Source organism: Mustelus asterias, chromosome 27, assembly GCF_964213995.1.
Source record: "Mustelus asterias chromosome 27, sMusAst1.hap1.1, whole genome shotgun sequence".
Classification (NCBI taxonomy): domain Eukaryota; kingdom Metazoa; phylum Chordata; class Chondrichthyes; order Carcharhiniformes; family Triakidae; genus Mustelus; species Mustelus asterias.
Window position 1 is genome coordinate 36,865,256 of NC_135827.1, and position 25,823 is coordinate 36,891,078.

The following is a 25,823-nucleotide window of genomic DNA, read 5'->3' on the forward strand; positions in this document are numbered from 1 at the left end:
AATGTTTTCCCCCAATTTGGCTTGGGTTTTTATTCACTTTCCTGCCCCTGCCAGGAGATCACGGCGTTTTTGGTGGATGGAGCAGGGAATGTATTTTTTTCTTTATTAATTTTTCAAACGTCGCTGACAAGGTCAGCATTTATTGTCTGTAATAACTCCACGGCGGCGAAGGTCCCGTCACCAAGGTTTCTTTATTTACAAGAGAATACTATACAACAGAGCTCCCCCTCTTGGTTGCTCCCTGCTTCAGCAGACAGAGAGACTGACGCACCTGCTTTATATAGGGAACATGAGGCTCCCTGAATGGACCACCAATTAGGACTCATCAAGGAGTCGGAGTTGAACCCAAGCCTCCAGAGGAGGCTGCAACATAAATGTAGCGCCTTCGACGGCCCGACCATCCTGATTGCAAGGACTCATCAAGGAGTTCATACTCTAGCAGGCCAACCCCATTAGCCTGACTGAAGTCATCACATTGTCCATCCCCAGTTGCTCTTGGGAAGATAGTAGTGTGCCTCCTTCCTGAACCATCTGGTGTAGATACACCCACAGTGCTACTTTTCTGGAGAAGTTTGATACAACTGAGTAGCCATTTCAGAGAGCAGTTACGAATCAACCACATTGCTGTGGATCTGAAGTCCATAAAATCAAACCACTCTCTCTGTCAGGGCATCTTATCCAGAGCCTATCCCTGTAACCCCACGTATTTACCATGGTTAACCCCCCCTAATCTACACATCTTGGGACACAAAGGGGCAATTTAGCATGGCCAATCCATCTAACCTGCACACCTTTGGACTGTGGGAGGAAACTGGAGCACCCGAAACTGGAGCACGCAGACACAGAGAGCACATGTAAACTCCACACAGACAGTCACCCAAGGCCAGAATTGAACCCTAGTCCTTGGCGCTGTGAGGCAGTAGTGCTAACCACTGTGCCACCATGCCACCCATATCGGCCAGACCAGGTAAGGATGGCAGATTTCTACTCCTGAAGGACATTTTGGAAATTAACGACAATCCCAATAGTTTTACGATCTTCAATAATGAGACTAACATTTTGCCAGATTTATGAATTAATTGAATTGAAAATTCTTCAGCTGCCCTGTTAGGATTTGGAGGAATTGCTTCACAGCATTGGTAAGGGCCTCTGGGTAATTATTCCCCTCCAATTCGATTTTCAAGTTTGCTGACGACACCACCATATTGGGTCGGATCTCAAACAATGATGAGAAAGTGTACAGGAATGAGATAGAGAATCTGGTGAACTGGTGCGGCAACAATAATCTCTCCCTCAATGTCAACAAAGCGAAGGAGATTGTCGTCGACTTCAGGAAGCGTAAAGGAGAACATGCCGCTGTCTACCTCAATGGGTACGAAGTAGAAAGGGTCGAGAGCTTCAAACGTTTAGGTGTCCAGATCACCAACAACCTGTCCTGGTCCCCCCATGGCAACACTGTAGTTAAGAAAGTCCACCAACGCCTCTACTTTCTCAGAAGACTAAGGAAATTTGGCATGTCAGCTACGACTCTCACCCTAGATGCACCATAGAAAGCATTCTTTCTAGGTTGTATCACAGCTTGGTATGGCTTCTGCTCTGCCCAAGACCGCAAGGAACTGCAAAAGGTCGTGAATGTAGCCCAATCCCTCACACAAACCAGCCTCCCATCCATTGACTCTGCTTACACTTCCCACTGCCTTGGCAAAGCAGCCAGCATAATCAAGGACCCCACGCACCCCGGACATTCTCTCTTCTACCTTCTTCCATCGGGAAAAAGATACAAAAGTATGAGGTCACGTACCGACCGACTCAAGAACAGCTTCTTCCCTGCTGCTGCCAGATTTTTGAATGGACCTACCTTGCATTAAGTTGATCTTTCTCTACACGCTAGCTATGACTATAACACTACATTCTGCACTCTCTCGTTTCCTTCTCTATGCGCTTTGTCTGTAAAGCGCGCAAGAAACAATACTTTTCACTGTATGCTAATACATGTGTTGTAGGTAAAAAGATACCTCTGAGACGGTTAGTGAGTCAAAGTACAGTGGCTTTATTACAAAAGCTTTTGGGAGAAGCAGGTTTCCTAACAGCGGTCTGCCTGGCTTCTCTCCGAATACAACGAAGTGTGGATATTTATACATTATGGTTCCCAGTACCAGTCACGACGCAAGCACTGGTCTGGTCACGAATCACAGTGCATCTGGTAGCCTCTGGTCACGAATCAGTCTTTGGTTTCACAGCCCTCCCGGTGGCGTCGGCAGCTTTTCCCTTGAAGCAGCCTGTGTGATCGCGGGCTGTCCCAGCAGGAGCCTTCCTGTCAAACAGCCGTTATCACACTCTACCATCTGCAGCTGTTTAACTATGTTTAGCTCGTACAAACAGGTAAGGTTTGCAATGTCGGCAAAATAACATTCACATTTAACCACCTGTCTTTATGGAAATGAAAGTTAAAGAATGAAAGACATGAACAAGTAAGGAAAACATGAATAAATAATTTATATTGATGCCAGGAACAGTATAAGCCTGGGGAGATCAGCCATGAGGAAGGGTTATGTTTGTGATATATTCTAGGTACAAAATCCATTAACCCTTTAGGTACAAAATCCATTAACCCGCGAGGTACAAAATACATTAACCCTTTCCCTTCTTCACATGTGACAATAATAAATCAAAAATCAAAAAAAAAATCATTCCAGTAATACCACAACGATGCCATTATGATGATATTCAAGGTGTGCCATTATTTGTATGTTTCATCCAGCATCTAACCCTGGCTAACCAGTGAATAAACCATGTTTAAACTCCACAAGCTAGAAAGAAGATTGTTTAGAATGGGCTAAATGAGAGATACAGGGTGGAATTTTACATCATGATGGGGGCGGGACCGTAAAATGCAACAAGTCCAATAGTCCATTGGAGCGGAAAGGCGATGGCCTAGTGGTATTATCACGAGACTATTAATCCAGAAACTCAGCTAATGTTCTGGGGGCCCGGGTTCGAATCCTACCTCAGCAGATGGTGGAATGTGAATTTGCTAAAAACAATGTGGAATTAAGAATCTACTGATGACCATGAAGCCATTGTCGATTGTCGGAAAAGCCCATCTGGTTCACTGATGTCCCTTAGAGAGGAAATCTGCTGTCCTTACCCGGTCTGGCCTACATGTGACCCCTGAGTCACAGTAATGTGATTGACTCTCAAGTTCCCTCAGCAATTAGGGAGGGGCAATGAATGCCAGCCAGTGACGCCCATGTCCCACGGATGAATAAATAAAAAATCCCTCCAGTGGGAGGGGCCATGAAATTCTGCCCATGGAATGTTACATTGTACAGGAGGTTGCTTTGAGTCAAATTAGGGTTAGCAGAGTCAGACATTGTACATTTAACTGAGTCAGTATTAACTTTAAAGTTATTTAAAATGTGAGAATTGTTTGCAATGATCTGCTAGGCAGGTTGTAGAGATTTTGGACACAGCACTTGGGCAGCAATGGGATACTGGAAGGTCAAGTTTCAATAGGAATATTGGCCGGCACGGCGGCACAGTGGTTAGCACTGCTGCCTCACAGCCTCAGGGATCCGAGTTCAATTCTAGCATCGGGTGACTGTGTGGAGTTTGTGCATTCTCCCCATGTCTGCATGAGTTTCCTCCGGGTGCTCCGGTTACCTCCCGCAGTCCAAAGATGTGCAAGTTAGGTTGATTGGCCATTCTAAGTTGCCCCTTGCTGTCAGGGTATTAGCAGGGTAAATACATGGGGTTACGGGGATAGGGCCCGAGTGGGATTGTTGTCGGTGAAGGCTCAATGGGCTGAATGGCCTCTTTTTGCACTGTAGGGATTCTATGATTCCAATATTGGGATTGAGGAAGTATGGGATTGGATAGGAAGAGGGTTCGTGGTGCTGGAGAGATGGGTTTTATTGACCAAATGGGATTTTCCTGTCCTGACTGTGTTTGGTGTGGTGATGTGACCAGTTATTCACTTCATAAGATAAGATCATTAAATTTTCTCTCTGCTTCTTTTCCAAATATGTTTGAGAATTATCTGCTAATTTTATTTAGTTTGGCCTCCTCAATTGTTAGTCAGGAATATTTGTTTCCTCCTCTCCTGAAAGTCCTGGTCCAGAGGTGCTGCCAGTTTTTCAGTATCGCAGTGAGGCATTCATTCATTCATTCATTCATTCATTCCTCCTGAAGGATTCTGAACACTGGCAAGTTATACTGCCAAATAATAGCAGCTGAATCTGGTACTGACTTTAGCTTTGATTTGATTTGATTTATTATTGCCACATGTATTATATTAGTATACACTGAGAAGTATTGTTTCTTGCGCGCTATACAGACAAAGCATACCATTCATAGAGAAAGAAAGGAGAAGGTGCAGAATGTAGTGTTACAGTTATTGCTAGGGTGTAGAGAAAGATCAGCTTAATGCGAGGTAAAGTTTAAAAGAGTTAGAATTAAGTTTGAGAAGCCTAGAACTAGCGTAAAAGATAGAAATTAGAGGGCATGCTTGGCACAGCTTGGAAGAAGTTGCCATGCCCTGGCACCATCTTGCGATGCAACCTAGCCGCTATCTTGCAGAAGGACTCATTAAACCAGGAGCAGGAATGACAGCTGGTATTCCTCCAACTCAGATGTTAAATGCACAGCTCCAATTCTATCAGAGCTGAAAGCAGCAGATTAATGATGGGACCCGGAGCAGAGTGTCACATCCCACACAGCCTGGGCACAATGGGGCATTGGAGAAACACAAGTGGGGGAGCGGGAGGGCTTAAACTAGAAAGGGAAGGTGGAGAGGACAGCCAGTTACAACTCATTCAACTCACGTGTTCACTGAGGGCCTTTTCTGCACTGTATGATACTATGATTCTATAACAATCAGGACACAAACCGTTATGTCACCGTGACCAGCACTCACCCACGCCAGACGGTCAGAGAAACGAAAGCCAAGAAGGGAAAGAAAACGAAGAAATCAAAGACTGGTGAAGAAGAAATTTACGTTACAATGGTAAGATTGTTGGGAAACAATTACTTCAGCATGTTGTAAGTAGTTAACATTGCTCAGTGCCCGTGTGCTTGGCTGATATTCACAGTTAGAGATGAATCACAGAAATACAGCACAGAAGGAGGCCATTTAGCCCATTGAGTCTGTACCAGCTGTAAAACCTACTCTAATCCCACCTTTGGGCTCTTGGTCCATAGCCCTGGACCTTATGGAACCTCGAGAGCATTTCCAAGTGTTATTTTGTAATGCTATCCATTCATTGGGTTCGGGTGGGTCATTCAATGATACCTAAAGCAATCTGTCCAACTAGAATTGGCAACTCTAGTCACAGCCCAGCCAACCTTAACTTCATCAGGTACTTAGATGCTTGAATCTTTATTGAAAGAAGATCTTGCATTGATATCACACCCCTCAAGGTGTCCCAAAGTGCTTTACAGCCAACTAGATACTTTCTGAAGTGTGGTCTGGGGAGGCAGTGGGAGTCATGATGTGGAGATGCCGGCGTTGGACTGGGGTAAACACAGTAAGAGTTTTAACAACACCAGGTTAAAGTCCCACAGGTTTATTTGGTAGCAAATGCCATTAGCTTTCAGAGCGCTGCTCCTTCGTCAGATGGAGTGGATATCTGCTCATAAACAAGGCATACAGAGACACAAACTCAAGTTACAGAATACTGATTAGAATGCGAATCTTTACAGCTAATCAAGTCTTAAAGATACAGACAATGTGAGTGGAGAGAGCATTAGGCACAGGTTAAATAAATGTGTATTGTCTCCAGAATCCAGAATCTCACTGGCTGTCCTGTCTGGATGTGGAGATGCTGGCGTTGGACTGGGGTAAACACAGTAAGAAGTTTAACAACACCAGGTTAAAGTCCAACAGGTTTATTTGGTAGCAAAAGCCACACAAGCTTTCGGAGCTCCAAGCCCCTTCTTCAGGTGAGTGGGAATTCTGTTCACAAACAGAGCATATAAAGACACAAACTCAATTTACATGAATAATGGTTGGAATGCGAATACTTACAACTAATCAAGTCTTTAAGAAACAAAACAACGTGAGTGGAGAGAGCATCAAGACAGGCTAAAAAGATGTGTATTGTCTCCAGACAAGACAGCCAGTGAAACTCTGCAGGCCCAGGCAACTGTGGGGGTTACAAATAGTGTGACATGAACCCAATATCCCGGTTGAGGCCGTCCTCGTGTGTGCGGAACTTGGCTATCAGTTTCTGCTCAGCGACTCTGCGCCGTCGTGTGTCGCGAAGGCCGCCTTGGAGAACGCTTACCCGAATATCAGAGGCCGAATGCCTGTGACCGCTGAAGTGCTCCCCAACAGGAAGAGAACAGTCTTGCCTGGTGATTGTCGAGCGGTGTTCATTCATCCGTTGTCGCAGCGTCTGCATAGTTTCCCCAATGTACCATGCCTCGGGACATCCTTTCTTGCAGCGTATCAGGTAGACAACGTTGGCCGAGTTGCAAGAGTCTGTACAGTGTACCTGGTGGATTGTGTTCTCACGTGAGATGATGGCATCTGTGTCGATGATCCGGCACGTCTTGCAGAGGTTGCTGTGGCAGGGCTGTGTGGTGTCATGGTCACTGTTCTCCTGAAGGCTGGGTAGTTTGCTGCGTTCAAACCTCCCGAAGATACACAAGGCAAACACACCCGGCCGTCCCATCGTATCGGGCAATGGGACCCTGTGCGAGAACCTCTCCGGCTATGTCGAGGGCATCCTGAAACCCATTGTACAAAGAACCCCCAGCTTTTGTCGCGACACGACGGACTTCCTACAGAAACTCGGCACACATGGGGCAGTTGAACCAGGAGCGCTCCTCGTCACAATGGATGTCTCGGCACTCTACACCAGCATCCCCCATGACGATGGCATTGCTGCAACGGCCTCAGTGCTCAGCGCCAACAACTGCCAGTTTCCAGATGCAATTTTACATCTCATCCGCTTCATCCTGGACCACAATATCTTCACCTTCAACAACCAGTTCTTTATCCAGACACACGGAACAGCCATGGGGACCAAATTCACTCCTCAATATGCCAACATCTTCATGCACAGGTTCGAACAAGACCTCTTCACCGCACGGGACCTTCAACCGATGCTATACACTAGATACATCGATGACATTTTCTTCCTTTGGACTCATGGTGAACAATCACTGAAACAACTCTATGATGACATCAACAAGTTCCATCCCACCATCAGACTCACCATAGACTACTCTCCGGAATCGGTTGCATTCTTGGACACACGCATCTCCATTAAGGACGGTCACCTCAGCACCTCACTGTACCGCAAGCCCACAGATAACCTCACGATGCTCCACTTCTCCAGCTTCCACCCTAAACACGTTAAAGAACCCATCCCCTACGGACAAGCCCTCCATATACACAGGATCTGCTCGGATGAGGAGTATCGCAACAGACACCTCCAGACGCTGAAAGATGCCCTCATAAGAACAGGATATGGCGCTCGACTCATTGATCAACAATTCCAACGCGCCACAGCGAAAAACCGCACCGACCTCCTCAGAAGACAAACACAGGACACAGTGGACAGAGTACCCTTCGTTGTCCAGTACTTCCCCGGAGCGGAGAAGCTACGGCATCTCCTCCGGAGCCTTCAACATGTCATTGATGAAGACGAACATCTCGCCAAGGCCATCCCCACACCACCACTTCTTGCCTTCAAACAACCGCACAACCTCAAACAGACCATTGTCCGCAGAAAACTACCCAGCCTTCAGGAGAACAGTGACCATGACACCACACAACCCTGCCACAGCAACCTCTGCAAGACGTGCCGGATCATCGACACAGATGCCATCATCTCACGTGAGAACACCATCCACCAGGTACACGGTACATACTCTTGCAACTCGGCCAACGTTGTCTACCTGATACGCTGCAAGAAAGGATGTCCCGAGGCATGGTACATTGGGGAAACTATGCAGACGCTGCGACAACGGATGAATGAACACCGCTCGACAATCACCAGGCAAGACTGTTCTCTTCCTGTTGGGGAGCACTTCAGCGGTCACAGGCATTCGGCCTCTGATATTCGGGTAAGCGTTCTCCAAGGCGGCCTTCGCGACACACGACGGCGCAGAGTCGCTGAGCAGAAACTGATAGCCAAGTTCCGCACACACGAGGACGGCCTCAACCGGGATATTGGGTTCATGTCACACTATTTGTAACCCCCACAGTTGCCTGGGCCTGCAGAGTTTCACTGGCTGTCTTGTCTGGAGACAATACACATCTTTTTAGCCTGTCTTGATGCTCTCTCCACTCACGTTGTTTTGTTTCTTAAAGACTTGATTAGTTGTAAGTATTCGCATTCCAACCATTATTCATGTAAATTGAGTTTGTGTCTTTATATGCTCTGTTTGTGAACAGAATTCCCACTCACCTGAAGAAGGGGCTTGGAGCTCCGAAAGCTTGTGTGGCTTTTGCTACCAAATAAACCTGTTGGACTTTAACCTGGTGTTGTTAAACTTCTTACTGTGTCCTGTCTGGAGACAATACACATTTATTTAACCTGTGCCTAATGCTCTCTCCACTCACATTGTCTGTATCTTTAAGACTTGATTAGCTGTAAAGATTCGCATTCTAATCAGTATTCTGTAACTTGAGTTTGTGTCTCTGTATGCCTTGTTTATGAGCAGATATCCACTCCATCTGACGAAGGAGCAGCGCTCTGAAAGCTAATGGCATTTGCTACCAAATAAACCTGTGGGACTTGAACCTGGTGTTGTTAAAACTCTTACTGAGGCAGTGGGAGGCAGTGATGTAATGGTATTGTCACTGGACTAGCAATTCAGAGATCCTGGATAATGCATCGCACACGACCTGGACACAGTGGGGCATTGGCAAAACACGAGAGGGGAGTGGGGGGGTTTAAACTGGAAAGGGAAGGTAAAGAGGTCAGCCAGTTACAACTCATTCAACTAACATGTTCACTAACTTTCAGGACACAAACCGTTACGTCACCGTGTCCAGCACTCACCCACGTCAGACAGCCAGAGAAGATAAAGCCAAGAAGGGAAAGAAAACGAAGAAATCAAAATCTGGTGAAGAAGCGATTTATGTTGCAATGGTAAGATTGTTGTGGACTGTTGTGGAAAGAAGTCTTGCATTTACTCCGCACCCTGCATGAATTCATGTAAGGGCGGCACGGTGGCACAGTGGTTAGCACTGCTACCTCACAGCGCCAGGGACCCGGTTTGATTCCCGGCTTGGGTCACTGTCTGTGTGGAGTATGTCTGTTCTCCCTCGTGTCTGCGTGGGTTTCCTCCGGGTGCTCCGGTTTCCTTCCACAGTCCAAAGATGTGCGGGTTAGGTTGATTGGCCATGCTAAATTGCCTCTTAGTGTCAGGGGGCCTAGCTAGGGTAAATACATGGGGTTGTGGGGATAGGGCCTGGGTGGGATTGTAGTTGGCACAGACTCGTGGGCTGAACAGCCTCCTTCTGCACTGTAGGAATTCTTGGATTCTATTCTAACTTCAAGGTTTCTCAGTGTTTTACAGCCAACCAACTACTTTCTGAAATGTAGTCAGGGGAGGCAGTGGCATAGTGGTATTGACACTTGACCTGCAACCCAGAGACCCAGGATAATGCCCTGGGGTACCTGAGTTTGAATTCCACCACGGCATTTCAATAAAAGTCTGGAATTAAAACTCTAATCATAGAGTCATAGAGGTTTACAGCATGGAAACAGGACCTTCGGCCCAACTTGTCCATGCCGCCCATTTTTGTTTAACCCCTAAGCTAATCCCAATTGCCGCGTTTGGCCCAGATTGCTCTATACCCATCTTACTCATGTAACTGTCTGAACGCTTTTTAAAAGACAAAACTGTACCCGCCTCTTCTACGACCTCTGGCAGCTTATTCCAGACACTCACCACCCTCTGTGTGAAACAAATTGCCCCTCTGGACCCTTTTGTATCTCTCCCCTCTCACCTTAAACCTATGCCCTCTAGTTTTCGATTCCCCTACTTTTGGGAAAAGATATTGACTATCTAGCTGATCTGTGCCCCTCATTATTTTATAGACCTCTATAAGATCACCCCTCAGCCTCCTATGCTTCAGAGAAAAAAGTCCCTGTCTATCCAGCCTCTCCTTATAATTCAAACCTTCAACCTAGTAAATCTTTTCTGCACTCTTTCTAGTTTAATAATATCCTTTCTATAATAGGGTGACCAGAACTGTACACAGTATTCCAAGTGTGGCCTTACCAATGTCTTGTACAACTTCAACAAGACGTCCCAAAACCTGTATTCATTCTTCTGACCAATGAAACCAAGCATGCCGAATGCCTTCTTCACCACTCTGTCCACCTGTGACTCCACTTTCAAGGAACCTGTACCCGTAGATCTCTTTGTTCTGTGACTCTCCCCAACGCCCTACCATTAACTGAATAAGTCCTGCCCTGGTTCGATCGACCAAATTGCATTACCTCGCATTTATCTAAATTAAACTCCATCTGCCATTCATTAGCCCACTGGCCCAATTGATCAAGATCTCATTGCAATCCTAGATAACCTTCTTCACTGTCCCACTATGCCACCAATCTTGGTGTCATCTGCAAACTTACTAACCATGCCTACTAAATTCTCATCCAAATCATTAATAGAAATGACAAATAACAGTGGACCCAGCACTGATCCCTGAGGCACACCGCTGGTCACAGGCTTCCAGTTTGAAAAACATCCCTCTACAACCACCCTCTGTCTTCTGTCATCAAGCCAATTTTGTATCCATTTGGCTACTAGTGTTGTAAAAACCCACCTGCTTCACTAGTGTCCCTCAGGGAAGGAATTCTGCTGGCCTGGCCCACATGTGTTTCTGGATCCACAGCAATGTGGTTGACCCGTAAGTGCCCTCGGAATTGACTGTGAGGCACTCAGTTTCTCAAGGGCAATGCCCATGTCCTGTGATTGTAATTGTAATGTTGGAAACCTGGCATCCAATTTTCACACAGCAAGATCCCCGGATGACATTGGGCAATCTGCTTGGTTAGCAATGTTGGTTGAGTGGCTAATGTTGGCCGGGGGAATGGGAAGATAGATCATAGAATCATAGAATCCCTACAGTGCAGAAGGAGGCCATTCAGCCCATCGAGTCTGCACCGACACTAATCCCACCCAGGTCCTATCCCCGCTTAGCTACCCTGCTAATCCCTCTAACCTATCACATCCCAGGACACTACGGGTTAATTTAGCATGGCCAATCAACCTAATCCACACATCTTTGGACTGTGGGAGGAAACCAGAGCACCCAGAGGAAACCCACGCAGACACGGGGAGAATGTGCAAACTCCACACAGACAGTGACCCGAGGCTGGAATTGAACCCGGGTTCCTGGCGCTGTGAGGCAGCAGTGCTAACCACTGTGCCACCGTGCCGCCCACATCTTCTGAGAGGTGAGATTATTATCATTGAGTCATGGCCAACACAGCGAGAGGTCAGGGGTTAAAGGCCAGCAAAGGGGATCATATTGAACCTTCCCTTCCTGAACTCAGACCGACTTTGGCAGCTCAATGTACGTTACAGTCAGTGTAACAGTCAAAACCTCAGGATAGAAAACACTTCACAACCTGCAAAGTGCTTTTGAAATGTAACCACATGGCTTTAGGAAAATACAGCATGCAATCTGTGCCCAGGAATCTCTCAGAAAGCAGTTATGAGATAAATGTTCTATCAGACTATTTTGGACTGGTTGAGTATTCAGCAGGGGTTTAAATCTATGACCTTACCAATCTGTCGGTAATGGCTACTCATCAGACATTTGAGGATTAGTTGCTTAGTAAGTAAAAATTCAACCTCATGAAAGAGTAAAATGGGGATTCAGGATAACAGATATTTGCGAGTTGGGAAAGGAAATATATAGTTAAAGAAACTTCAATGCTTCCGTGGTACATCCAAGATTAAGGGCTATGGTTTTGTTGCACCCCATGCATTGCAAATTCATTCCCAATCTTAAGAACATAAGAACACAAGGACTAGGAGCAGGAGTAGGCCATCTGGCCCCTTGAGCCTGCTCCGCCATTCAATAAGATCATGGCTGATTTTTTTCATGGACTCAACTCCACTTCGCCACCCGCTCACCATAACCCTTAATTCCTTTACTGTTCAAAAATCTATCTATCTTTGCCTTAAAAACATTCAATGAGGTAGCCTCAACTGCTTCACTGGACGGGGAATTCCACAGATCCACACCCCTTTGGGAGAAGAAGTTCTTCCTCAACTCAGTCCTAAATCTGCTCCCCCTTATTTTGAGGCTATTCCCTCTAGTTCTAGTTTCACCCACCGGTGGAAACAACCTCTTTTCCTCCGACAAGGCATGGCTGTTACATATTGTGGATCGTGCCCTGGGCTGTCTCGCCCACATGCTGCGCGTTTTGGGAGGTCAGGGAATAGTGCGGTGATTTTCCAAGGTGAACAATTCTGCGCATTAGGGAAAACGCAGAAAATTAGCTTGGGAATGTGCAAATTATTTCTGTGCGCTTTGCACCTAATGTTTCCCTGTTTCTCTTCTGGTCTCCAGCATTCGTTCGTTGAGTCTCCCAGATCTATCACACTCACTGATCCCATTTCTGGAGAACGTGGGTGATCCCACTCTGTGGATTCTATGGAATCTACCAGATCACTGGATTTATTTGAGACTGTATTCGTCATTTTATTAACAGCAAAAAGACACCCACAATTCTTCAAGACTGTTTTGGATTGATCTGCTTTGGTGAACTGACTGACACTCCTTCTGCAAGACTGGTTCCCTAAACGTTCGTTCTTTTTTTCCAAAGCCTTTTCAAAACAAACTGCTTCTGTTTTTATTTCAAAATAAAAAGCAGAAAGTCACTTCTGTTTCCAACTTTTAAAATGTTACATTTCAATGTTTGTAAGGAGATAACTGTGAATGAATAAATGCCTTATGCCTTGTGCCTTTCTCCAGTTCATGTTGGTGGTGTTAAGCGGATATCACTTCATTGAAAAATGTGGGATTTTCCGGCTGCACTCGCTGGAAAATCCCACCCGAGGCCAATGGACCTTTGCATGGTCCACCCTGCTCCGACTCCCATAACGAGTGGAACAGGAAAACTCCCCTCCCTTTGTGTCAAATTTTGCTTAGAAGTTTAGAAATTCAAAATGAGTCACTTTTTTTGATCATAAACTCAAATATGTTTCATTGACACTTTTCAATCTGGCACAGTAAGAAGCCTAACAGCACCAGGTTAAAGTCCAACAGGTTTATTTGGTATCACGTAGTTTTGGAGCGCCGCTCCCTCAACAGGTCCACTCACCTGATGAAGGAGCAGCGCTCCGAAAGCTCGCAATACCGAATAAAGCTGTTGGACTTTAACCTGGTGCTGTGAGACTACTTACTGTGTCCACCCCAGTCCAATACCGGCATCTCCACATCATCACTTTTCAATCTGATTTCTGTTTCATGGGAGCCCCTATAAACTAACAAAACACTTACCATCACGCCTGAAGATTGTGTCCCTTTAACTCAATTGGACAGAGTAGTCTTGAACTCTGTTTACTCTGTGTTCAAAAGCTTGTAGAGGAAGTAATCGCTTCAGATACACAAACAGAAAGTGCTGGAAATACTCAGCAGATGTGGTGACAGCTAACCGAGAGAGAAATAGAGTCAACATTTCAGCATGGCGACTGTTTATCAGAATGTGTTAACCCCGTTTCTCAACCCACAGATGCTGCCTGACCTGCTGCGTGTTTTCAGCAAGTTCTGTTTTTATTTTAGGTTTTCTGCATCCGTCGTATTTTGCTTTTGGATTCATAGCAGAGTTGCCTTTTCCCAATGGATTCTCCTCCCCCTGCGGCAACTCAAAAATATTTGCATTTATATAGCACCTTTTCTCAGGTTCATGATGTCCCACGTCACTTTCCAGTCAATTGAGTTCTTTTGAAGTGTAATCACTGTTGTAACAAGGCAGCTAATTTGTGCATAGCAAGCTCCCTCAAACAGCTTGCGATATTGCCCATGTAACCTGTTTTTCTTATGATGTTGCTTGAGGGATAAATATTGGACAAGAAATCAGGGATAGCTCCCCTGCTCTTAGAATCCATAGAATCCCTACAGTGCAGAAGGAGGCCATTTGGCCCATCCAGTCTGCACTGACTCTCTGAAAGAGCATCTTACCTCGGCCCACCCCGCCACACTATTCCCATAACCCCACACATTTAACATGGCCAATCCACATAACCCACACATCTTTGGACACTAAGGGGCAATTTTGCATGGCCAGACCACCTAACCCGCGCATCGTTGGAGTGTGGGAGGAAACCGGAGCACCCGGAGGAGACACGGGAAGAATGTGCAAACTCCACACAGACAGTGACCCAAGCCGGGAATCAAACCCGGGTCCCTGGCGCTGTGAGGCAGCAGTGCTAATCACTGTGCTACCGTGCCGCCTATTTTCTGGGATCTTACGACAAGCCTTGGTTCAGTTTTTGTTAAGAAAATGAGACAACAATGTCATTGAAACAATAATCTGTGACTCATAACTGCTGGGCTCAATAATTGGGTGTCTTCATCAGGTTGCCAAGTCTGGCTGGGCACATTCATGGAGATGTCACCACCTGACCCCCTACCTTTTCCTGCCCCTCCCCAGACTAACCAGCACGTCTTTCGGACCACGGAAGGAAACCGGAGCACCCGGAGGAAACCTACGCAGACACAGGAAGAATGTGCAGACTCCGCACAGACAGTGACCCAAGCTGGGGATCGAACCCGGGTCCTTGGCGCTGTGAGGCAGCAGTGCTAACTACTGTGCCACTGTGCCATGGCCTCCTTCTTTGAAATAGTGCCATATAGTCTTCCACATCCATCTTTAATTTCTACATTGATGGGGGATGCTGGTGTAATGGTGTCGTCACTGGCCTAGTGATTCAGAGACCCAGGTTGAAGATCTGGGGACATGGATTCAAATAGCAACGTTGGGATTTGAAAGTTTATCTCACCGGTAATGGTAAGCATGGCACTATCACCCATTGTTTGAAAATAAACCTGGTTCACTAGTGTCCTTCAGGTAAGGAAATCTGTTCTCCTCCAGGGCGATTACCAGCAAAGCCCACATTACATCAAAGAATAAAAATAAACTGAAGATGACTTTGATTTTTGATTTCATTTTGATTTATTATTGTCACATGTATTAGTATACAGTGAAAAGTATTGTTTCTTGCTCGCTATACAGACAAAGCATACCGTTCATAGAGAAGGAAACGAGAGAGTGCAGAATGTACTGTTACAGTCAGAGCTAGAGTGTAGAGAAACATCAACTTAATTCGAGGTAGGTCCATTCAAAAGTCTGATGGCAGCAGGGAAGAAGCTGTTCTTGAGTCGGTCGGTGCATGACCTCATCGGTGCTCCCTTATTACTTGAGGCGGAATGTCAGCTGAGATTTTGTGTTCAACTGTCGGGAGTGGGGTTTGAACCCACGACCTCCTCAGATAGAAAAAGGTGGGCCACATCCCGTGATTATCACTCACCCCCACCGATATCTTTCCAAAAGATGTCACGATTGGCAGAGCGTGGCTGCCTCTCGGTTACAGTGATGACGCAGCTTATTGCGACGACCTGGCTCTTGCTGGGTCTTACTCAGCAAACACCGCCGATTAAAATATCTTCACCGGTGACGCGGAGGTGAGAGTGCAGGCGTATCACTGAAGGACAAAGACATCGGTTAGAAATGTACAAAAGGAAATGGTGGCGTTAAAAAAAGTATTGAGCAGAACTCCCTGGGCCCTGACCGCATGCACACCTGAGGCTGTTCAGCGAAATTGCAGAAGATTGGGCCACAATTCCTTTTTAAATATGAATAAATGTGTGAATTGTGTGGTGGGATCGGAGGATAAGGAATGGAATACTCTTCTTCAAAATAGAGATAAATCAGCTAACTACTGATTCCAATGGTCAAACTCTCTGAATCTGAATTATTTGAGATCAAATTAATGGGCAGCCAGAAATGAAAGGGTTAACCGAGGGTGGGTTTGTCAAAGGCAAGTCATGTTTCCAAATTTGATCATAGAATCGTAGAATCTCTACAGTGCAGAAGAAGGCCATTTGGTTCATCGAGTCTGCACCGACTCTCCGACACAGCTCTATCCCGGTAACCCCATATATTTACCTCATTAATCCCCCTAACCTACACATCTTGGGACACTACGGAGCAATTTAGCACAGCCAATCTGCCTAACCTGCACATTTTTGGACTGTGGGAGGAAACTGGAGCACCCGGAAGAAACCCACGCAGACGTGGGGAGAATGTGCAAACTCCACACGGACAGTCACCCAAGGCTGGAATCGAACCCGGGTCCCTGGCGCTGTGAGGCAGCAGTGCTAACCACTGTGCCACCCCTACGTATCGCTTTGAAGAAGCATCTGATTGGCTGGATAAAGGCAATCTATGTTGCTGAAGTGAACGTGGGATTTTTCAGATGATCTTTGATATGACGTCCACAGGAGGCTTCAGATTTCTGACTCAGGAGAAGATGGAACAGCGTGGGTTAGAAGTCATTTGTGGGATTAAAAAGTGGGGTAAATGGAGGCAACATTGGCAGGAGCAGAGGCAGAGCCCTTGCACCCCAGGGACAACTCGGAGTACCCCTGCACTCTCGTTGTGCACAGACAATTTGGAACTTGGAATAGGGACCATATTAGTGAATAATGCAAAAATTGGAAGGTTTCAAGAGGATGGTCAAAGACATTAGTGAATTGGACAGGCAGGTGGCAGATGCAGATTTGTGTGTGAGGTAAGTAATTTTGGGGAATAGATAGTCAATGAAAAGATACTGGGTGACACCGTGGCACAGTGGTTAGCTCTGCTGCCTCACAATGCCAGGGACCCGGGTTTGATTACAGCCTTGGTTGACTTTGGAGTTTGCATGTTCTCCTCCTGCCTGCGTGAGTTTCCTCTGGGTGCTCCAGTTTCCTCCCACAGTCCAAATATGTGCAGGTTAGGTGGATTGACCATGCTAATTAGCCCCTTAGTGTCCCAAGATGTTAGGTTAGGTGGATTAGCCATGGTAAATGCATGGGGTACGGGAATAGGGTGGGGAATTGCGCCTGTGTAAGATGTTCTTTCGGAGAGCCGGGGCAGACTTGATATGCTGAATGGTCTCCTTGTGCATTGTAGGGATCCTGTGGATACTGAAGGATGTGTATGCATGAATGGAAAGGAACCCAAGAGTCCAAGTATATCTTGAGGAGTGAGTGCTGCAGATAAACTTGAGTATTGCTGAAATAAGAGACATGCTGTCAAAGTTTATCAGCTTGCACTTATCAGGATATAAAAGAATGGCAAATTTCAAAAGGAGCAAAAATTAATACCACATGAGAAGAGGGTGCTGATTGGTTAGCAAGTCGATTCTGATTGGTCAAAGAAGTGCCATGGAGAATGCACCAGGGAATTATTGTTCCCAAAGCTTTTGTTCAAGTCAAAAAAGGTACAATGCCTGGACATGCTTGTTTTGTCTGCAGATGACAGATCCTTGTGTATGAATATCTGCAGCTTCTAGCAAACTTAAGTGAGCCATTTTGTGAACCTGGCTGATAACCTCACATTGGCTTTAGTGTAATTATTGATACACTCAGGATTGTTCAGCGAGTGCTGTCCGGTCGTGGAAGCTCATCTAACCCTAGACATTATGTTCTGAGTTTTGCAAGCTGCTTAAATATTGTCAGCATTCTGTCTATTGTGAATAGCTGAAGCGATGAGCTGTTTGATACGATCCACCAGTCATTCAGACATGTGGCCTACGTACCTGTGTGGTGGATTAAATACTTAAAAGGCCAACCAACACTTTTGGGTTTTATAAATGTGACACAGACTGAACTAATAAAGGAGATGAGGATAAATTTTGCACAAGACACAGATAATGTACTGTTGTTTTGAGTACCCTATTATAGAAAGGACATTAAATATCAGACTGCACACAGTACAGATTCCCAGGATAAAACCAGGGGTGGAAACTGTAGAGAGGCAGTCAAGGTATCCAATTCTTATGGGCACTTGCGATACTGCCACTATTTCCTTAGCAGCGAAGAAAGCTAAGAGGGGTCTCAATAGAGGCTTTTAAAATTGTGAGGATTTTTGATAGAATTAATAAGGTAAGACTAAAGTTTATTTATTAGTAGGCTTACATTAACACTGCAATGAAGTAACTGTGAAAATCCCCTAGTTAGGTGCATTGACCCGAACAGGCGCCGGAATGTGGCGACTAGGGGAATTTCACAGTAACTTCATTGCAGTGTTAATGTAAGCCTACTTGCGACTAATAAATAAACTTTTTTATTTTAGTCGCCACACTCTGGCGCCTGTTCGGGTGCATTGAGGGAGAATTTAGCATGACCAATGCACCTAATCTGCACGTCTTTCAGACTGTGGGAGGAAACCCGGAGCACCCGGAGGAAACCCACACAGACACGGGGAGAACGTGCAAACTCCTCACAGACAGTGACCCAAGTCGGGAATTGAACCCGGGTCCCTGGCACTGTGAGGCAGCTGTGCTAACCACCATGCTCCATAAGGTATGGAGGAGGGAGAGGGAAGGAGAAGTGGTGAGGGGGGGTATGGAAGAGGGATAGAAAGGGAGAAGGGGTGAGGAGAGGGAGAAAGAATGGGGAGGGAGAAGGAAAGAGGGGAATAGGAGATAGAACCGGGGTGAATGAAGGAGGAAAACGGAATGATTTGGAGGAGAGATTAAATCATCATTTCGATGAGAAACTTTAATAAGTAAAAGCAGCTGGATGGAAAGGGAATAAATAGGCAAGTCAAGTGTGAATAATTTTAATTATCCAGTATTTACAGCACAGGTTATTCACCTTGACTGATGCAGCATCTTCCAGTCCAACCAGCAATGGCAACTATCGCGGGCACGGGCACTTAATTTGGCGGACGGCAAAAAATCATTTTCCTGATAATGGATAAACTTGGAATTTTGTTCTCCTGACTTTCAAAGCGGAGAGGGGGGGGAGGGGGGGGGGCGGGGGGAGCGGGGGTGGTAGGCGGGGAGTGGGGAGCTGGTTAAAGACAAACAATCTTGGAAACCACATTTACACTCATCAGCATCTGATGCATGCTCATTAACAGGCCATCTCACTGGGGTTAAATTCAGCCTCCAAATTCATTTCCCTGCCAGAGAAAATTTACAACATTTTCATTTTTACGATTGTATATAAACGGCGTGTATCAGGCAAGCTTCACTTCTTCCACGACTTTGGGCTCAGTGTTGCTTTCCCACCCCTTGGGGACCCCACTCCAGTGTCATTAGCAGAGGCTGCACCAAGACTGGACAGGGGAGGCACTAAGGAGAGAAGAAGAGGACAGAGTGTCAAGAATAGAGAGTGGACAGAGTGTCCCAGGGAAGTGGGTGAGGGGGGTGGTTCGGGGGTGTAGTCAGTGGTGTCTATGGTAGGTTCCTGGAAGGTGAACCCAGGGTACTGGTGATAGGAGGGAACAGTCACAGTCATAGAACCATAGAAAATCCTTACAGTGCAGAAGGAGCCCATCGATTTTGTACTATGGGGGCATGGTGGCACTGCTGCCTCACAGTGCCAGGGAGCCGGGTTCAATTCCAGCCTCAGGTCACTGCCTCTGTGGAGTTTGCTTGTTCTCCCTGTGTCTACGTGGGTTTCCTCCGGGTGCTCCGGTTTCCTCCCACACTTCAAAGATGTGCAGGTTAGGTTGATTGGCCATGCTAAATGAACCCTAGTGTCAAGCGGATTAGCAGGGTAAATATGTGGGGTTGCGGGAATAGGGCCTAGTGAGATTGTGGTTGGTACAGACTCGATGGGCTGAAGGGTCTCCTCCTGCACTGTAGGGATTGTATTCTATTCTATTCTATTCTATTCTAACTCTCTGAAAGAGCATCTTACCCAGGCCCACAGCTGTTCCCCCCCACCCCACTATATCCCTGTAGCCCCACAGATTTAGCATGGGGGATGTGGGGGGGAGGGTAGGGGGTGGTGGAAGGGGACAAGCTAAGTGGCTCAGATAACAGGAGGGTGAACGGTCGTGGTAGGCACAGAGACTGTAGTGGGTGCCGGCACTGAGGGGAGGAAAGGCAGGTTGTGGTCAGGCCCAGATAATGGGGGAGGTTCACTGGTGACAAGGGGGAGAGGGATGATGATATTTGGTGTGTCTCTGATGATGGGGTGAGGTTGCTGGGTGGCAGGAGGAGGACAGAAGGTGGTGGGTTGAGTCTGGAAGATGATGCAGATCATTTTTCACATCTGACCATGACCATCAGTCAGTGAATGGAATGAGGGTCTGTTCGGTGGCTGGAGTTCAAGTCAGCACGCATGGCCGACACATTAATAATCACGGGGCAATTGGATATCAATCGTCTTCAGCTGTGTTCTCCTCTCTATGGTGAAGCCCACATTGCAGCAGGTTCACTGTCCGACTCAGAGGCCTCAAGACACTGAGGTCCCAGCACCATCTAGAGCTGCCCTTCATCCTGTACCATTTCCTATCGCCTGCTACCAGAGGCAGGGAGGGAGGGAGGTGAATGCCTCCAAGGGGCACAGCTGGTGGATGGCAGCCAGCTTGTGACTCCAAATCTCCATCCTCCCAGGGTAATGACCATGGGTGACAAGAGATAGGAACCATAGAAACCAAGTCATAGAATCCCTACAGTGCAGACGGAGGCCATTCGGCCCATCAAACCTGCACCGACAACAATCCCACTCCAGGCCCTATCCCACAGCCCCACACATTTACCTCGCTAATCCCTCTAACCTACCCATCCTGAGATACCAGGGGCAATTTAGCTTGGCCAATGCACCCTAACCAGCACGTCTTTCGGACTGTGGGAGGAAACCGGAGCACCCGGAGGAAACCCACGCAGACACGGGGAGAATGTGCAAACTCAACACAGACAGGGAATCGAAACCAGGTCCCTGGAGCTGTGAGGCAGCAATGCTAACCACTGTGCCACACTGCCACCCTAAATCATGCTATGTTGCTAAGGCAATGGCGATCGAGGGTCTTGGACACAAGTGGAATAGTGTCTGAGGGAGAATTCTTGATGTGGAGATGCCGGCGTTGGACTGGGGTGAACACAGTAAGAAGTCTCACAACACCAGGTTAAAGTTCAACAGGTTTATTTGGTAGCAAATACCATAAGCTTTCGGAGCACTGCTCCTTCGTCAGATGGATCATTCCACTTCAAAAAGAATAAGGGGGGAAGGGGGGGGATCAGGATATTGAATTTGATGATCAACCATGATCATTATGAGCGGCAGAGCAGGCTCAAAGGGCCAAATGGCCTATTTCTGCTTCTAGTTTCTACGTATCTATGTAAGATGCTGGATCATTTCCACTCCATCTGACGAAGGAGCAGCGCTCCGAAAGCTTATGGTATTTGCTACCAAATAAACCTGTTGGACTTTAACCTGGTGTTGTGAGACTTCTTACGGAGAATTCTTGCACATGATCACCCAAATCAAAGAGCAATGCGTCCATGCTCTGTCATGGATCAGCAGGAAGAACACCAGCCTCTGTTCCTCTAGGATGTCCGATATCTGGAAGGGGTGGGGATGCCATGTCTAGATGGAGGGTGAGCAAATGGCTTTAGAACCATAGAACCATAGAAAATTACAGCTCAGAAACAGGCCTTTTGGCCCTTCTTGTCTGCGCCGAACCATTTTATACCTAGTCCCACTGACCTGCACTTGGACCATATCCCTCCACACCCCTCTCATCCATGAACCCGTCCAAGTTTTTCTTAAATGTTAAAAGTGACCCCGCATTTACCACTTTATCCGGCAGCTCATTCCACACTCCCACCACTCTCTGCGTGAAGAAGCCCCCCCTAATATTCCCTTTAAACTTTTCTCCTTTCACCCTTAACCCATGCCCTCTGGTTTTTTTCTCCCCTAGCCTCAGCGGAAAAAGCCTGCTTGCATTCACTCTATCTATACCCATCAAAATCTTATACACCTCTATCAAATCTCCCCTCAATCTTCTACGCTCCAGGGAATAAAGTCCCAACCTATTCAATCTCTCTCTGTAACTCAGCTTCTCAAGTCCCGGCGACATCCTTGTGAACCTTCTCTGCACTCTTTCAATCTTATTTACATCCTTCCTGTAACTAGGTGACCAAAACTGTACACAATACTCCAAATTCGGCCTCACCAATGCCTTATATAACCTTACCATAACACTCCAGAGATGGAGTGAAATGGAAATGGCTTTGAGATGGAGTGAAATCTGTAAAGGACTATATCTATCACTTTAACTTGTTCACACATCCACTGAAGCATCCACTGATGATACAGGCTGTGAGCAACCCTCTCTTGAAGATGGCTCTTGTCTGGATCAGGGGGAGGTTGGCCCATCGCAGGTTGGCACAGGGCCAGGAAGAGCAAAGACCTGAGCAGCAAGAGGCAGCAGGTGCCTTGTGCATCAGATGCTAAAAGTAAGCATGCAGGTACAGCAGGCCCTAAAGAAGGCAATGGTATGTTGGCCTTCATACTGAGAGGATTTGAGTATAGGAATAGAGGTGTTTTACTGCAATTGTATAGGGCGTTGATGAGGCCACACCTGGAGTATTGTGTGCAGTTTTGGTGTCCTTATCTGAGGACAGATGTTCTTGCTATAGAGGGAGTTCAGTGAAGGTTCACCAGGTTGATTCCTGGGATGGCAGGTCTGTCATATGAAGAGAGACTATGTCAGTTAGGATTATACTCACTGGAGGTTAGAAGAGTGAGAGGGGATCTCATAGAAACGTATAAAATTCTAACCGGGTTAGACAGGGTAGATTCAGAAAAAATGTTTCCGATGATGGGGGCGTCTAGAACTAGGGGTCATAGTGTGTGGATAAAGGGTAAACCTATAGAACTGAGGTGAGGAGAAATGTCTTTACCCAGAGGGTGGTGAATGTGTGGAATTCACGACCACAGAAAGTAGTTGAGGCCAAAACATTGTGTGGTTTCAAAAAGAAATTAGATACAGTTCTTGGGACTAAAGGAATCAAGGAATAAGGGGGGAAGGGGGGGATCAGGATATTGAAGTTGATGATCAACCATGATCATTATGAGTGGCAGAGCAGGCTCGAAGGGCCGAATGGCCTATTTCTGCTTCTAGTTTCTACGTATCTATGTAAGATGCTGGTGAACCGGGTTCAGTGCAATGGCGAGCATTGGTCCCACCATCACAGGCGATGTTCCTGTCCAGGGAAGGGTGAAAGGCTATGCTGGAGGTGCCTTCCTGTGTCCTGTGGTATGGCTGCTCACATCTGCCAGCTTCTCCAGTATGACCTGTGGTCACAATGACTCTGGGGGAGTAATGTGGACCGCCTGTCCTGCACTGAGTGAATGGCTGTCCAGGTGCTGCTTAAATACAGACCTTTGACCCCCCCATGACTCACAGATGCATAATTAATGAGGTGAACTGTGGAAGATCATGTTGCCATCAGCAGGAATCATGCCAACTTCCCTGCCCGCCACCAGACCGACTCCAGAATGGAAGATTCTGCCATGCTCAATGTATGAGTACACATGTATGAACAGAATGCCTACAGTGCAGAAGGAGGCCATTCGGCCCATCGAGTCTGCACCAACAACAATCCCACCCAGGCCCTATCCTTGTAACCCCATGTAATCCCCCTGACACTAAGGGGCAATCCCACCCACACCCGTTCCCCCAAGTACTTACCCCACTAATCCCCGTAACCTAAACATCTTGGGACACTAAGGGGCAATTTAGCGTGGCCAAACCACCTAACCAGCATATCTTTGGAGTGTGGGAGGAAACCGGAGCACCCGGAGGGGACCCACGCAGACATGAGAAGAACGTGCAGACTCCGCACAGTCACCCGAGGTCGGAATTGAACCCGGGTCCCTGGCGTTGTAAGGCAGCAGTGCTAACCACTGCGCCACTGTGCCGCCCTAAATTCACCAGCCAGGGGAAACACCTTTATCTTGCCATGGGAAACACCTTTATCTTACCCTCAGAGTATCTGCTGATTCTCTTTATGTGTGTGCATGTGTGTGTGTGGTGTAAATGTGTATATATACGTGTGTGTGCATATGTCTGTGTGTTTGTGGTGCATGTGTGTATTTCTGTGTGTATATGAGGTGTATGTGTGTTTGTGTATATGAGTATATCTGTGTGTACGTGAATGTTTGTGTCTGGTGCATGTGTTGTATGTATTTGTGTGTGTGTGTGTCACTGAGTGTGTTGTGTATGTGTGTGTATGCATTTGTGTGTGTGTCACTGAGTGTGTGTGTGTATTTGTGTGTATGGGGCTCTACATCAATCTCCTCTGACATTCCCTCTCACCCTATCAGTTTTTAATTCTATTCCTGCGCCCACCCTCCCTGAGAGGCAACAAAAACACACTTTAAATGTCGAATTTCCTGTTTATCCCTCCCAGCCCAAATAAGGGGCGAAATATGTGAAGGGGTAAGGAATTCCAGGGCCCAGTAAGAGGCTTTCTCCTCAGTGGCAGCGCCAGTTTGTGGATTCTGAGCTGTGTGTTAGCAGCGTTTGCAACCCCACCTCCCTCCCCAGCACATCCATCAGTGATTATCCCCAGCGCAGACCCTCCTTGCTCCAGCAAAGTGAAGCCCCCTTTGCCTCTCCCAGCCTTGTGCTGTCACTAAAGCCGGCTCGGGTCCTCCAGCCAGCCCCGGGAGAGGCCTGCACACCCTCCCATCCCCACCTCCTCCTCCCCACAGCCTCTGCACCCCCTCTGTGTCTCCATCGCTGGCAAATTCGCGATGAAACTTCATGTCAGAGCGGCTGTCCCTCGCTTACAGTGCGCTTGGCTCGGGCTGCTGCTTCTGTCCAGCGGCTGGGGTAAGTTGATTTTTAAAAACATTTAAACCAGATATTTTTTCGTTTTGGAAACAAAGGAGGATGGGATGGGAGAGGAGAGAGAGAGGAGATTGAGTCAGAAAGAACCCTGATAGAGATTGCCACATTTTATATTCATGATACAGAGAAAGATAAAGGGAAGAACGGTCTAATTTTGGATTCCCTCTTATTGAGTGTTGGACAAATTGCAATTTACTGCCAGATTCATACTGTCTGCTCCCACTGTGTTTTATTTTTGACACACCGACTGATATTTGTCATTACAGATTTTCTGCAATTGGTGTTCTTTTTATTGAGGGGAACACAGACTGTTCATCTTGCTTTATTCATATCATTACAACACATTTTTACAAAGTGGAATGGATTGCTTGCTCTCTCCCAGGTTGCTTTCCAGGGTGTGGCAAAATGTCCTCTTTAACAGATGTGTTGTATCCATGTCACAAACCCCCACCTGTCTTCCTCAAGGAAACATACACTGTGCTGCAGCCAACTGATGTTCAGAAGGACCCCCTCCCCTACCTCCCCTGATTGTTTTCCTTGCTTCAATTAATATTCTCCCCACAGTGGAAATGATGAGGAGGGGGGGGGGGGGGAGAATGATTGTGTTAATGGATAGAATTCTCTGCGGGGCGGGGCAGGGCAGGGAGGGGAATCTTTCAACAAAAACTGAATTCCTACCAATCTGAAATTGAAATATGAAAATGCTGGGAAAGACACGCTGGATCGGATCAATGTCTGCATTGAGAGAGAAAGGGGGAGAAAAGGCAGGTTAATGTATCGAATTGAGACCCTGCTTCAGAACTGGTCCAGGGAGGGAAAGGCCATGTGATTGAAAAAAGGATGACCAGGGCAACAGGTACGTTTGGCAATCTGCAAAGGGCCTTCGCCAGCCTGGCTTGCTCCGGTATTTTGCAGGTGGCTATTCCCCTGATGAAGGATCACATCTGTCCCTGGGCCAGTGTTTGGAAACTG

General features: G+C 46.8%; 2 protein-coding genes across 3 annotated transcripts in view; both read left to right on the top strand.

Moving 5' to 3' along the window:
- Positions 1–12,960, top strand: part of LOC144480041 (uncharacterized) — a 40,146-nt gene extending 27,186 nt beyond the window's left edge. For both annotated transcript variants that reach the window (XM_078199202.1, XM_078199203.1), the window contains 3 exons: positions 4,880–5,005; positions 8,979–9,104; positions 12,554–12,960. In XM_078199202.1, coding sequence (XP_078055328.1) covers positions 4,880–5,005; positions 8,979–9,104; positions 12,554–12,619 — 318 coding nt within the window. In that variant the 3' untranslated portion in view covers positions 12,620–12,960. The remainder of the gene's footprint in view (positions 1–4,879; positions 5,006–8,978; positions 9,105–12,553) is intronic.
- An 11,786-nt stretch (positions 12,961–24,746) lies between these two features.
- LOC144479951 (sodium channel regulatory subunit beta-2-like) overlaps positions 24,747–25,823 on the top strand; it is a 38,838-nt gene continuing 37,761 nt past the window's right edge. Inside the window, exon 1 of the mRNA XM_078199036.1 lies at positions 24,747–24,833. Coding sequence (XP_078055162.1) covers positions 24,755–24,833 — 79 coding nt within the window. The 5' untranslated portion in view covers positions 24,747–24,754. The remainder of the gene's footprint in view (positions 24,834–25,823) is intronic.